The 14453-nt window shown below is 43.4% G+C and overlaps 1 protein-coding gene across 1 annotated transcript in view; it reads right to left on the bottom strand.

Annotated features, from left to right (window-relative positions):
* Positions 1 to 11246, bottom strand: part of T265_06740 (hypothetical protein) — a gene marked incomplete at both ends in the record, with an annotated part of 22656 nt that extends 11410 nt beyond the window's left edge. The window contains 3 exons of the mRNA XM_009172085.1: positions 438 to 845; positions 890 to 2058; positions 11176 to 11246. Of these exons, the coding sequence (XP_009170349.1) occupies positions 438 to 845; positions 890 to 2058; positions 11176 to 11246 (1648 nt within the window). The remainder of the gene's footprint in view (positions 1 to 437; positions 846 to 889; positions 2059 to 11175) is intronic.
* Between the last annotated feature and the right edge of the window lie 3207 nt (positions 11247 to 14453).

The raw sequence follows: 14453 nt of genomic DNA, 5'->3' as shown, positions 1-14453 counted from the left end.
TCGAACACCTGAAGACGTCTCAGTTCCGCTGCTCGAATAGGCAAAGTCTCACAGCCATACAACAAAACAGCCCGCACTGTAGCTTGATACACACGTCCCTTCAGATTCAGGGATATACCATTCTGACGCCATAGGTTTCTCAAGTTAGTATACGGTATGGCGTTGTTCTAGCACCTGACTAAGTGTGAAGATTTGGTCAACACAACCCCTATCAGGCCGGAATTCCGCTTACTGCTCTCAAGTCAGTACCTCGCGAGCCACCGTAAGGCGACGAAGCACAATTGACGTTAAAACCGGGTTGAAGCTGATCCCCCTATGGTTACCACGCTCACTATGCGCCCCTTTTTTGAAAACGGGCACTATCACCGATTCTCCCCGGTTGTCTGGGATAGACTCCCTTTCCCAAATGCAAGCAAACAGATCGGATAAGCACTGACTGAGGATTTCACCCACGTCTTCGAACAGTGCGGGTGGAAGGTCATCCGGACCGGGAGCGCGGTGGCCCTTGAGAGAACACAGGCAGTCGTAAACCTCCGAGGCCGTAGGTGGTTCCACATTCACCGTCCAGGGTTCTACTTCACCTGTGGGCTCTAGATAAGTGCCGGCTGGTGGCCAAGACATTTGTTGTTCGAAGTATTCAGCCCATCGGTCGGGGCGTTCTTCTTTGTTTGAGATGATCGTTCCATTCTGATGTGTGATAGTTTCGCTCACAGTTGGTTTCCGGGGACCGGTCACGCGGATCAACTGAAATAATCTCCGGGCATTACCAGCTTTCTGAGCCTCTTCCATTTCTTTGGCTTTCTGTGTCCACCATACTTCACGGTCGGATCGCAAGCTCACTTTCACTTGACGTTTAATAACTCTTCGCAACGGGCTATGTTCGGGTTACTTTTTCGAGATTTAAGTAGTGCCACCGTTCGGTCTAATATCCAGTGCTTGAGTGCGCCTGGTTGGGTCGTGCCACAGGCAAAATTCCAAGCACTACGCAAAGAGTTGGCAATTTCATCCCAGTATGAGTTCACATCTGATGGTGGAGCATTTGGAAGAGACTCTAGAAGACGATTCTTGTAAGTTCGTCTGACATCCGGATCTGCCAGTCTTTCAGTTGCCATGCGATTTGTCCGCACCTTACGCGACCCCGGGAAACGTAGGGCGAAGCGACTCCGGACGAGCGCGTGGTCAGAGTCCACAAATGTGTTCCAAAACGACCGGCAGTCAGTTATGGACCCGCGCCATCGGTAACTGATGGCAACGTGGTCGATTTGAGTTTGTGGCCGACCTGTTGTAGGAGGGCACCAAGTGGCCAGACGACTTCGGCTATTTCGGAAGTTAGTACTGCACAAAAACAGCCTGCGATCAGCACACAGCTGAAGCAATCGTTCCCCATTGTCCGTACGTAACGAGTCCAGTCCATGTCGACCTACCAATTGAGTCTCAGATGCACTGAGCCCGCCCACTTGCGCATTCATATCTCCGGCAACCACCACAATGTCTGAGCTTTTAGCTCGCCGCAGCAGAGCATTCAGGGCGTCGTAAAACCTGTCTTTGACGGTGTCAGAGCTACAATCAGTTGGGGCATAGGCAGACACGATAAACAGACATCTATCAACTTGCCGCTTGTGAGACTCCTTCACAGACGTTGCCAGACGAACCGCACAGAGGCGACTATCAACAGGTATCCAGTCAAGTAAGGATACTTCCGCCCGGTGACTTAGCACAATATCAACCCCTGCATATCCCACCGAAGCAGCCTCTGGATCACCAGACGTGCGCAGCCGGAAGCGAGTGGAGACTGACGGGCCGGTTAGCTCAATCACTGTGCTTGCATCTTGAATTCTCGTTTCTGAGACACAGCACACATCAATGCCAAGCGAGTCCAGTGTGAGTGCAAGAGCAGCTTGTTGTCCTGCTTGCTTCAGAGTGCGGACATTGAACGCGGCCAGATAGAGTGGGTGTCGAGGCTTGAGGACTGATCTGGAGATTCCTGAAGATGTCGGCACCATGTGACGAGCAGATGCTGCACGCAAAACCGATGTATGACGATCGGAGGCATCAGTCCTAAGTGCTGAGCCCACAAGGAGAGAATTATTAATGGGGTGTGGAGGGGGGGAAGAAAAATATATGAAGGAGAGAGAAGGGAGGCGTCATCAGTAGCCCGTTTTTGTTTACTCGCCCAGCTGTATGCAGCAAGTAAGGCAACCCGGCTGATGGCACCACGCGACGGCCGATGTGGCATGAGTTTATTTGTGTATGTGCATTTCATAGTTGTACGTGGGTTGGGATACTGCCAGGGCGCCCACACCTAGACAGGAGGACGATTAGGGTCCTCAACCAAAGCCTTTGGCTCAAAAGCCTAACCGCGAGGCAGCGGAACAAGTCGCCACATGTTCCAACCCTCAACCTGGGTATTTCGAGGTAGGAACACAAGTTTGTTTTCGCTGTACTCAGAATGACGTTGCATTGTGCAATGCGTATCACATTTCAAGGCGCAATTTTTCCGAAACCCTGGTACGTGAGAAATGTCAAGCCATACAAAAAATGTGCTTTGCAGAATGCTGAAAACCAAACGAATCATAAAGAGCACAATGACTTCACCTCTTTAGCAGAGTCGGTCTCACTTACTGTCATTCAGCAACAGTTTGATGGCTCAGATCAGGGCAGTGTTCTACACAGCAAATTAATCGAGAGGTTATTTGCAGCTGCATATTTTCCTTCAAAGTACTTGGCGTTCTTGAAGGAAGAAAGCCAGAGATGCAGTCAATGTCCTGGTGAAGGATAACTCATGACAGGTTGAGGAGGTTGTAAAGAGATGAGTCGTTCGACCTTATAATTTGGGCTTATGCTGGTGAAAAGAAGTTTGCAGAACAATTTTGAGACACTGAACAGAACAGAAACCTTTTGAAAAAACAAGCACATGGCACGTGAAAGGTCGCAGGTCTAAGTATTGTCCAAGAAGTTCGTATTTTTCTTCACATTATGGGTCCTTGTGTGCACGGTGAGCAATACAAATTCAATGGACAAAACCAGCATTTATCACTCTGGTTTGGTCTCCGAATTTCCGTGTCTCACTCGATGAGGTGAATCCCAAAATTATTGTTTGGAAATGGGTCAAAATCCGTTGTACACAAGTCGTATAGACAGGAACAGATGCACGGTTACTAGTACATAGAGATCTATCTCAAACTTTCTCAAAGTCAATAACCACAAGTTTAACTCGAAAATGATTTGATACAAACAGCCTATAACAAACAGTATCTTCACAGAATAAAGGTTGTTGCAATTGCCTGTATTCGCTGTGTGCTTGGTTGACAACACACACCGAACACCATGTATCTCGTTAATCAGGAACACGCACTAACTAACTAGATCAAGCAACACCAGAAGCATTATATCGAGTCTAATTACCTGCTGCTCATGTACCGGGAAGAGCTTTGTACAACGCATTTCGGTTGTTTGAATTCATTCTGCAATATACCAGTGGCAAGTTGCAGCTTGCTGATATATATGACGATTACAGGCAACGGAGATTTGTGCGCATAATTTGCGAGTTAAACAGCATTCCAGTGCTTTCCTCTACACCAATGTGGGTAGTATTGCTGTACTGCACCAGAAAGTCGCCAGCCTTTTATTTCATCTCTCCTAATACTGATGAGTAGTTAGGTTACATTGCACCTTTAATAGAGTACACGAAACCACCGGTATGTAGAGCCTTGGATACCGCAACTATGTGGAGGTAGCCAGTGTGATTTAATGAATTTATCAGTTTTTATGCATTAAAGTGGATTTCACTAGTGATGGTTGGTTAGACGGTTAGCAAGGTTTTGGTCAGGCTTGGCGTACACATCAATGGTCACATGATCAAACACCAGTGAGCGGGCGACACGACAAACTGTTCAGTTCTAACAATGATATTGACCACATTCGGCACAGCCTGAAAATTTGGTGCAAAGCACAAATTATAAGGACGAAATCTATGATGGTTGTAAATTACACCTCTCAAATTACCGAGGATAATGTTCGATAAGCACCAGGTCAAATTTCTGTCCAAAAGTAGTCGAAAGAGATCAGCGTGAAAGTACTCACACATGACAGGAGTTCCATCTGGAGGCATGAACGTGATGATTGACAAATATTTTCTGCATTATTTGGTGAGGCGCAAACCGGTGTCATTCCGTCTAACCACCAGGACGATAAACGGGCTTCATTTTATACAGACGAAAATGTTTGGGTTGATCTGAAGTAAGTCCGCGATTGTTTTTCTCGTGAGGATGTGGTTGACTGAAGTGAATAGTAATGTGACATCAAATGAAAGCATAATTTTGTCATCTGTACTGACGATCTCTAGTTTGCATGGAAATTGACCACCAAAATTGGCTGTGTGTTCCGATTTAGCAATCAAGGATTTCAATATTCTCCGTAAGTCTTCTGTTAATTTGTAAGACTGAGTTCCCGGAAGTGAAATGATTTGTCGAACTGGAGTTCATTTTCATGCACACTTGATGGTCCGTAGAATCAAGCAATGTTGGTATCATCGGCTTTTGTTCTCCGTCGTTCCCGCCTGGTTATCTCGTGTACTGCTTGCAGTTTCTTGAGCGTCATGTTGACTCTATTGATGACGTTTGAAATTCGATTATGAGCGATTAACTTGCAGGTTGTTGTGTCACTTAGTAGTTGTTTGGACATTTTTGTGTAACCTAGCTTTTTCATTATCACCGTGATGCGTCCCTTGTTCGCCGGTAGTATTGTGACTGTTTCCTCTTTTCGTAGCTTCCTGATCCCCGCCTTCTCACTCCGGCCAACAAACAAAGTGTCACCCTCAGAAAACTAATTTAGCCCCAAGAAAAGCAAAGCCAATCATGCACTTTCTACGAGGTTTCAAAAACCTTGAGTAGTGTGTTACGACTAGAAAGGTGGTACTCCTTGTAGCAGGTCTGGTTTTGAGATTTGCTTCTCAGAATTATGCATCAAGTTACTTTCAGGATAATTATAAAAACAAAACTGAGAGCAGAAGACAACTTCGTGAAAAGAAATGCTGTTTCATGACTAGTGTCCTCCATTCCAAGTTCACTTGATTAGTTAACATTTCAAAGCAACATTTCTAAATGATTTTTATCCACTTTCACTTGGGTAAAAATAGTCGTTTGGCTGGAACTGCTTTTTACATTTTTGTTCAACAGACTTTATTGTAACGGTATTCCGGGATCTCGGCTATTCTTGATTTAAATAAAATATGTGATCGCTTTTAAGCATAATTTTGGATTGACAGTTGATTTAGGAAGAATGGAAAAGCCACCTTCGTTGATTTCTATGCCGATCCGTTGATAAACAATTTTGCATCCCTGTCGTCACTACATGGCTGACAATTCACAGAAAAGTTTGAATTAACGTTTCCTACAGCTCCAAACGTCTATTTCAAAAGCATGCAAAAAATAGTGTAGCTGAGTAACCTCTTGCGGATAAATTGCGAAGTTGCGGTTATCCTGTTCACAACTTCGTCACGATTTCTCATAATTTTCAACGACATTTTCGAGCTACACTTTGTAAAAGACATTCTAGAGTGTCCAGTCCCTAGTGTCAAAATCTAAGATAATTTCTGGAGCAATAATAAATGTGAGGAAGTCAGTAGTGGTTTTTAAACATACGTGATTCTCCGACAGAAAACTGCACGGCCGGCATTTAGCGGCCCTAACTTTCATATTCCACGCTTTCTTGTGTTTATTTCTGGACCTCTGTGACCAAATTCAACGATGACGTGTGTGAAAGTAGAAAAATTCGTGAGACTCGCGGCAGAGTAAGAAGACAACCGATAAAGTCAATAAAGTACTTCACAAGGGACACTGCCCTCAGGGACAGAATGAAACATTATCTGGAGTTTTTCGTTCTTACTCCTTTCAGTAATGATGGATAGAAATAAACAGGTGATGGAGAATTTTGTTTAACTTTCGCAGAAGAGTGAAGCAGGTGGTCTCAGAAAAGGCATGAAAGGAACGGGGTTGAAAATGTATAGCAAGAGTCCCAGTGCCCATTGGGAACCATCAGTAGCAAGATCATTTCAACTTACAAAACCATTGAACTAAGAAGACTTATGCATTACGTTGGATCACGGTGCCGTTAACGTTATCAGCGTAGTATACGCCGTAAATACCATCCAGCTCAGGCTTAGCGTACAATGACAGATAATTGTTTGTTAGGCACTCCTGCTAGCAATTGAGGAAAAAGTGGTTACTGAGGTCAGCTGCGTGTATTGGAGTGTGATCTTGATATCCTGGTTCTAGATCCCTTCAGGGGTACAGTTCATGAAGATTAAAGTAGAAATAATAGAGAAAAGGCGGCTACACGCACCAGTGGAAGGAAGAAGGTTTTCGCTGCGGCTTTATTTATTGGAAAGCACCAAAGAACAGTTACAGACTATTGGACATGGAGGTGAAATACTCATAAGCGTCATGTTTATGAAAAACTTTGCATCCGTCTTTTGCTCAAACGTGTCTTCCTAGCTTTTTTGGATACCTATTTACTATCATAAAATGTAAAGGAATGCTACAAAGCAATTCCGCAAGTTCCTTAATAAATCTCATTTTTCTACAGAGGCGAAGCAGATTTGTGAGAAAGACACATACTACTCGCATGCCTCATCAGTAGTACCCACCGTTGGAAAATATAATCTTGCCGCCTTCCCTTAGATAACATGCACTTGGTAACAGGTCTGAATGTCCAAGTGTAGTGAATTAATGGTCATGGATAGTATTTAATTCAGCATTTAATGAAAGTTCATCAAAATATTCTCTCATTTCTTTGGCAGCAACAAAAGTTTGTTGAATCCTGTATGAGAAATGTGTTGTGCGATTTGAGTTCAAATAGGTTATAACATGAAGTAGAGAAACTGCGGATTACTCACCATTTTACTTATTTGAGTTGAACTCAATCGGTTGTACAAAACCAGGAATTGATTGATTTTTTATTGGTGTCTCCCAAAAAAGGGTCGAATTCCATGTGGTAATTTTCGGGGCAAACATGGCACATTACGAAGTGAGTGGAGCTCAGGTGCTTATGGTAGACCGTTTAATGGGGCGCTGGTTCACCAAAGCTAAGTTAACTAATGGCTGATAAACCTTCCATCACAGAGAATAGACGTGTGTCACTATTAGGACAAATGTGGGTATCTGGTATTCAAAAAATACAGTTCTACGAAATGGTCCGTGATACATGAAGGTCCCCATAACCAATTGAAAAACATCTCAGTAACGTCGAATATTCTGTCACTTTTCTATACTAAGGATGTTGGTCATTCTTACCGGAATCGTACGCCTCACCTCAGAGCAGTGGCGGTCATGATTTTGTAAAATATGGAATAAACCAAACCATAACTAGATAGTACGAGTGCCAAATATATTGGTTATCGTGATACGATAACCGATGCGACTTTACCGGTGAGAACAACAGAAACTACCACACAAATTAGGACGATAGATGAATACCAAACATTGGTTCCGTGTTGGGATAATTAGCAACTTCTTGCGACATGGTAATGAGTACAAGCTTACACATAATTTGTTGTTATCCGGGAAGCCTGAGGGGTTATTTTGACATCACTCGTTCTTCCAACGTGAACGACATGTTTCAAGATGGGAGATGAAATTTTGAAAAAAAAACCGAAAAAATCGCTTCATCCGTGAATCTTAATACTATCAGCATTTCGCACAACACAACAAATAAACATCACAGGGAAGCAGATAGAAGGCAATTAAAACCAGCCTTTCATATCCAAATCAAATAGCTGTTGGACTACGTTTAGGCGAGATATTGATGCATAAGTCGCTTTTCCTAAACGAATACTTGAGAAACTTCCTAGGTAACGTCGGACAACTTCCAAATCGCAGGCGTTTAAGTGAGAAAACCAAGACAGCTGATGCCTAGCAGAAATTGAGTGATAAACCAGTGAATCAACGGAAGAGCCAGGTTAAAATTAGCTCGAGTTTCTTCGGTTGGAAGAAATTTATCAATTTATAGAAAAACAAAGATGTACAAACCTACTGATATCCACGGATATCCAACCAGTCCTACTTGTAAGTAGTAAAGGATGATTGCACGCTGATATTCCAAGAGCAACAACGGTTTTGCATTCAACCTTAACACGAGGATAAACCTAAAGGGCATGACGTATTGGGCCGTAATTTCGATGCAAAAGTCGGATAATTTTGCCATCCCTATCTGCCATCAATCACCCGCTTACCATATCGGGTTACGTGGATAGGATGATGGATCATATTGCAACCTCCAACATTGTCCACAGCACATTAAGAAATAACCTGACGCACAGAGATCTGTCTTCGGACGTGGAAACCATGCGTAAAAATATAACAATTTCTAATTTTTTCATCGATGACGCACGCATCTAAACACATCTAAACGTTGCCGCAAGTTTTGTTGGCAATAGAACAATACTAGCTCCGCATGCGCAATCGCTGTTTCGCCGAATCGGTTTGATTCAGATGCAGGAGACGCGAGAGGAGTTTTTCTGGTGCGTGGTAGGTGGTGATGGGGCGGGGTAAGTCAATGGGACACGGTTGATTATTCCACGGATCGGTTTTCCAACGATTCAACTGTTGTCAGATGTTGAACACGGGTGACCTAGAAAGGGCTATGTGGGAATGTGCTTTTCAAATACCGACCCTGATGAATAGATGATAGATGCGGCTTGGTAGAGGGCAGTCTGATGTATCAATTCAGTGAGACCACATTGGCCTTGTTCGCTTTACAACTCATTTCTTTCTTAATGCAGCGACTCTGCCGGTTTTCAGTCAAGTGGATGGCAGGAATTTCCAGATGAAAAACACTGCGCTCTGAGCTTGTACATTTCAGGCGTCGCATTCCCCAGCGTACCGTGTCTACAAGATTAGATATAACGACTGCCCTATGGTCTCCGAGGACAGACAACCATAGAACTTTACATCACAGTCGGAAAGTACACGAGATAAACGTACAGATCACCGAGGGACTTAGATGAATATGGAGCGATGGAGGAGCATGCACTGAACACGGGACAAAAAACACTTGGAAAGTGTCACAGTTTTGCGGAGTGGATTACGTTACACGCCACGCAAACTGATGGCCGAGGCGGTTCTAGTGACATACGGTTGTACTTCAGTGCAAAATTGTCCCATAATTCGCGTCAGCTTACAGGTCATATCCCCATTCATGAAGATATTTTGCTTCAGCTTGAATGAGCTATTAGTGCTCAGGTTTCTACGTAAATCTGTGAGCTCTCCAGCTGTTGATTTGACTTTTGTGGATCCTGAACTCACCCTTTGAAACAAAATGTGTTGACTAGGCAACCACGGGAAGAAACTTTGTAGGTGATCAAATTCGGTATGTCTCGTATTGTGAGGTGTCGACGGAGTGATTCGCCATTCTTGAGTAAGCCTGGAACGATCTCAAAAGTTCAGTATTGAGCTGCCATTTTACCTCTCAGTAGCTCTCATAGTCAATGTGTTCAAAGGAAGTAAATGAGGAATTTGTATGACAAATGCTGTTGTCTTATAACTCCCCATTCATCTCAGTCACCTGTTTTAGAATTTATGTTGCTTTCATTACACACCCTCAAGATAATTTGTTGAAAATGTTCTAATCTATACATGCGTGGTTAATCAGCCTACACTGCTGCGCTTGAGGCAATAATACATGGGTTTTGCTTGTGATAACTGCATTGGTTGAGTGGCGCCAATCGTACACTGGTGAGTACCACTACCGTGGAAACTAAAACTGTGGCTCATTATTCTACCGTTATCCGTAGGACTACCTAAACCTAACACGTGTGTGAAGGGAACCAGTTACTGACGCAGTTGCATTCAGTAATGGAATCCGAACGATGTGGTATCTGCTGGAGTATCCGGTAAACACACTCTGGTACATGATGTTTTGTCACAGACAACACTTTCAGTCTTACTAGTACGGCTCAGTACTGATAGCAGCAAACTGTCTCTCGGTAAAGTACATGTCACGGGTCGACCAAGGGATGTAATTCAGCGGTCGTCTCAGAAGACCATCTGTGAACATAGTCATGTGGACTGAAATCAATCAGGTTGTGACACACTCAGGTCATACTTGTCACATCTGAAATAGGTTGGTAATAATGTACCATAGAGTAACATCAAAACAAAAACAGTGAACGAGTCGCCTGTCTTCGGCGGTTCGCCTGTTGTTTGTATCTTATTCGCATCTGATTAGGGTATATGAGGATTTGGAGATGGCATTGAGAACATTTGACCAAGTGAATTGTCGATAACACTTTTGAGGTCAGTGAAAGATTCGATCGCTAAGTTCTGTGACATGAAGCATTCCTGATGGGTCTGTAGTTGTACGTCAAATTGAGCTTGTGTATTGACTGTCAATCTCCATTGTCTAATCCACTACACAATAGTACTTTGCCTGCATCTAAATAGACTTACATAATAAATAGCAGAAAGGTCATTTTTTCGCCAGATGAATTCTCGGATAATGCTGTGGGGTGATATTTTTCGGAAACATAATAATCACTGAGATTTTGTGCATTTTTTCCATCCTACCATCGAGCCATCTCACCGTCAGTTTTCTAATTGAGGACTGTTCCAATGAGAACGTTGTAGATTGTTGCCTGCGTCAAGCCAAACGTTGGTTAAATGGCATGGTCAATGCGTATCATTCGAAGAGCAGAAATCCAAAGCCAAAACAAAAGTTCACAAGAGGACCCGTCCCACATATAAATAAAATTACTCGTAACAAACAGTCTAGAAGTAAAAGAAACACAATTAGTCTTGTAATAAAGGCCATCCAAATTACCAGTAACCATTCTCAATAGTTAAGTTACACGTAAGGTAGAAAACAGTTTACTAAATCTGGAAATTTAAAGTCAAAACATGACGTAGTGGAGTGAGATGTTGAAATCTGACATTTCGGTTGCTGTGAGCAACCTTTTCCAAGGATTTTTATAGAATCATATATAACGCTGGAGGACTCCTTCCATGCATGACGTATTGGGCTGTAATTTCAACACAATTGTTGGATAATCTCGCCGTCCCTATCCATCATCCATCATCCACTTGCGATATCGGGTTATGTGGATGAGATGATGGATCATATTGCAACCTCCAACATTGTCCACAGGATATTGTTATCTAGAAATAACTGATTTCAGCTTACCTGACGCACAGAGATCTGTCTTCAGACGTGGAAACCAAGCGTGAAAATACGACCGCTCCTATTCCATTCATGGCTGACGCACGCACCTAAAAATCTATCTGTGGCATCGCATATTTCGGTAGCAATATAACGCTACTAGCTCCGCATGCGCAATCGCTGTTTCGCCGAATCGGTTTGATTCAGATGCAGGAGACGCGAGAGGAGTTTTTCTGGTGCGTGGTAGGTGGTGATGGGGCGGGGTAAGTCAATGGGACACGGTTGATTATTCCACGGATCGGTTTTCCAACGATTCAACTGTTGTCAGAAAGGGCTATGTGGGAATGTGCTTTTCAAATACCGACCCTGATGAATAGATGATAGATGCGGCTTGGTAGAGGGCAGTCTGATGTATCAATTCAGTGAGACCACATCGGCCTTGTTCGCTTTACAACTCACGTCTTTTTTTAATGCAACGACGCTGCCGGTTTTCATTCAAGTATGTGGCACTAAGTCTCTGTGTAATTTTCTCGAAGCTAATGACGTCAGATCTGCCTGTTTTGAAATAGTAATCGGGTGCCACTTTGGCCAGTATTCACTGGTTTTATTTTGCGGATGTGAAGTATCCACGTCTGGATTTATGGTTTCAATCATCCTATTTGAAATTGGTGCACTACTAGTTCAGAACTGGTGCAGTTGGTGTGTATGCAAATAAAACTATTTGTGTCTCCATAGTGACTTTAGAAACCATTGGCTGACCTAATTATCCTTATCGCCGACCCATATGTCTCAGTATATCTTACCCTTACATTACCCATTCAGTCCCTCAGACTAGCTGAGATTTCTGACTCACTAGAGCGTTCCTTTTAGTCATCTTGCTCAACCACACATGAAATTAGTGTATGACGCCGATTACACTACTTCAAGTTTTATGCCCTAAATCTTAGAAAAATAGCACGAAACTACTTTCCATCACAAGAAACCGTGTCTTCTCTGTCTCTTTTTACATTCCTCATGAGTCGAACAGGACTTGTATGGAGGCTAAAATTTATTTTACCTGTTATACTCACACTACATCAGATATATTGATGCCTGTATCGTACTCGTAGTGTACCGAGATTGGGTACCGATGCAAATGGCCGTAGTTTATCCACAACATTAAGGCCACCGTAAGATAAGAATACCATCTATTTTACAGTATTGTGAAACGTGTCACCATCAAAATCGGTTTGAACATTGAAGCTTTACTGATGTTCAACCACAAAAATTTATTTTATTATGCTTGAAGACTAGGAATTATAAAAGTGGGTTAGGAAGGGGTACTGAGCTAGCTGCTTCAAGCGTCTCATTTGAAAAGGCATGAAACTAATAGCACGAATGCCAGCGGCATCGACTAACCACCATTTCTTGCAATGTCTCCAGCCAAGTGCAGGAAGGGCCGTGGGGCAATATCCTGGATTGAGGACCCAAATAACAATGCTCAGACGCTTCATAATGCCTTTCACGCCCATTTGCCAAGCCAAACGTTGTGCACTTAGCGGTTTCTACCATCTGAAGGAAGTACATAGAACAACACACGTCTCGGGAGATGGAGTTTCGGCATGCATGGCACATAGCAGGTACACAATAGCTCATTGAGCTGGATGTTTTGTGCGATTAAATTACCTGCCGCACAAACAAATGCCAGTTTTCAAACCACTTCGTTACATGAGCTTCTCGATATCAGCAAAGCGTCTGAGCAACTGTTGAATTCGTCTCAGATTCTGTTCGCCAAGTTTCACAACCGTACAACAAAGGAGTTGTTACCGTAGCCCGGTACACGCAACCTTCGTTTTTTCGACGCTACAAGTGACACAAATTAGCAAACGTGTTTTTGATCATGCACCAAACATCATTTGACACACTTCCATCAGAGCTAATGCAACTGCCGGGATATGTAAAATTCTCCCAAACCTCTGGTTATTCTCCTTGAGTTGTAAGGCGTATCTTCAGAGAGTGCACACAATTAAGAGGACTTTGTGCCTTTGGGATATTGGACGAATGTCGAAAGATGATGTGGTGCTGGTCAGCCTGTTCAACAGACATTTTGCTGCGACTTGGTTTTCAAAGATGAGGACAATATCGTCTGCGTACTTCAGATTGATGTGATTCTCGCTAGCGAAAATTTGAACACCGGAGTTTTGCAGACCTTTCATTGTTCGGCCTAATATTTGATCAATGCTGAGTTTGAGCGAGAATGTAGACAGTTGATATCCTCGCCGGGCACCAGTTTTTTATGGAGAAGATTTTGAAAATCATACGGTACACTCTCACACTGCAAGTATGTGGATATAGGGAGCAGATTATCCTCACAAACTTCTGGGGCATAACCTGTTGAGCAAGCGTACTTAACAGCACTGAACGCGTCGTCGAAATCATGAAACACAGACTGTGGGTCTTCTGTACATGTAGCGTTGCTATAACACGACGGGATATAAGCATGTGGTCAATTGAACCCTTTTTGTTTGCACGTACCCTTTGCACGTACCCCCTGTGATTGCACGTACCCTTTTGAAAATGCGCACTATCGTCAGTTCACCCCAGTTATCTGGAGCGGTCTTTTTCCAGGATAGCCAAGTAGGCTGAAGTGGCACTGGCTAAGAAATCCAACGCCATCCTTGAACAAATCAGGTGGAAGGATTTCAGGACCAGCAACACGATGATGCAACGATAGAGGCATAAACTTGGGGCACATTTGAGCTTGAAGGGTGCTCCATACTCATAGTCCAACATTTTGTTCAAGGCCCGGAGTCCTGAATGAAGTTACCAGTGGCCAATTGAATCACTGTTCAGGGTTTCATACACACCGGTTTAAACAATCTCCTTTGCTGTGCATCACAGACCTCTTCTGGTCCCTGAAAGCTTCACTGACAAGGGACTTCTGAGAAAAACCAGGCTAACAAATCAAACGGAACAGCTTGCGCAAGTTTTCAGCATTTTTCGCTTCCTCCATTTCTTCTGCCTTTAGGGTCCACTAAATTTTGCGGTCTTCACGGACACTCGGATGCATCGAATAGAGTTGGGTTGCGATTGGAAGGAGTCTGCCGCTTAGCCCTCGGCAATATAATGGTCCTATCAGAGATCCTATGTTTGGATGAGATTGGCTGAATTGTACTGCAAACGGTATTTCCGGCTTTGAATATATTTTTGGACACATGTTTCTAGGAGCCAGAATAGGACTGTCCGGAATACGACTGTATGGTAAGCGTTCTAGAAGCTGGTTCAGATAAATTCGTTTGATTTTCGGGTCCACTGGTTTCTCA

The sequence above is a fragment of the Opisthorchis viverrini genome (genome assembly GCF_000715545.1).
Source record: "Opisthorchis viverrini unplaced genomic scaffold opera_v5_146, whole genome shotgun sequence".
NCBI classification, from domain to species: domain Eukaryota; kingdom Metazoa; phylum Platyhelminthes; class Trematoda; order Opisthorchiida; family Opisthorchiidae; genus Opisthorchis; species Opisthorchis viverrini.
The sequence above is the reverse complement of the archived record's forward strand: the minus strand, read 5'-3'. Positions and strand labels throughout refer to the sequence as shown.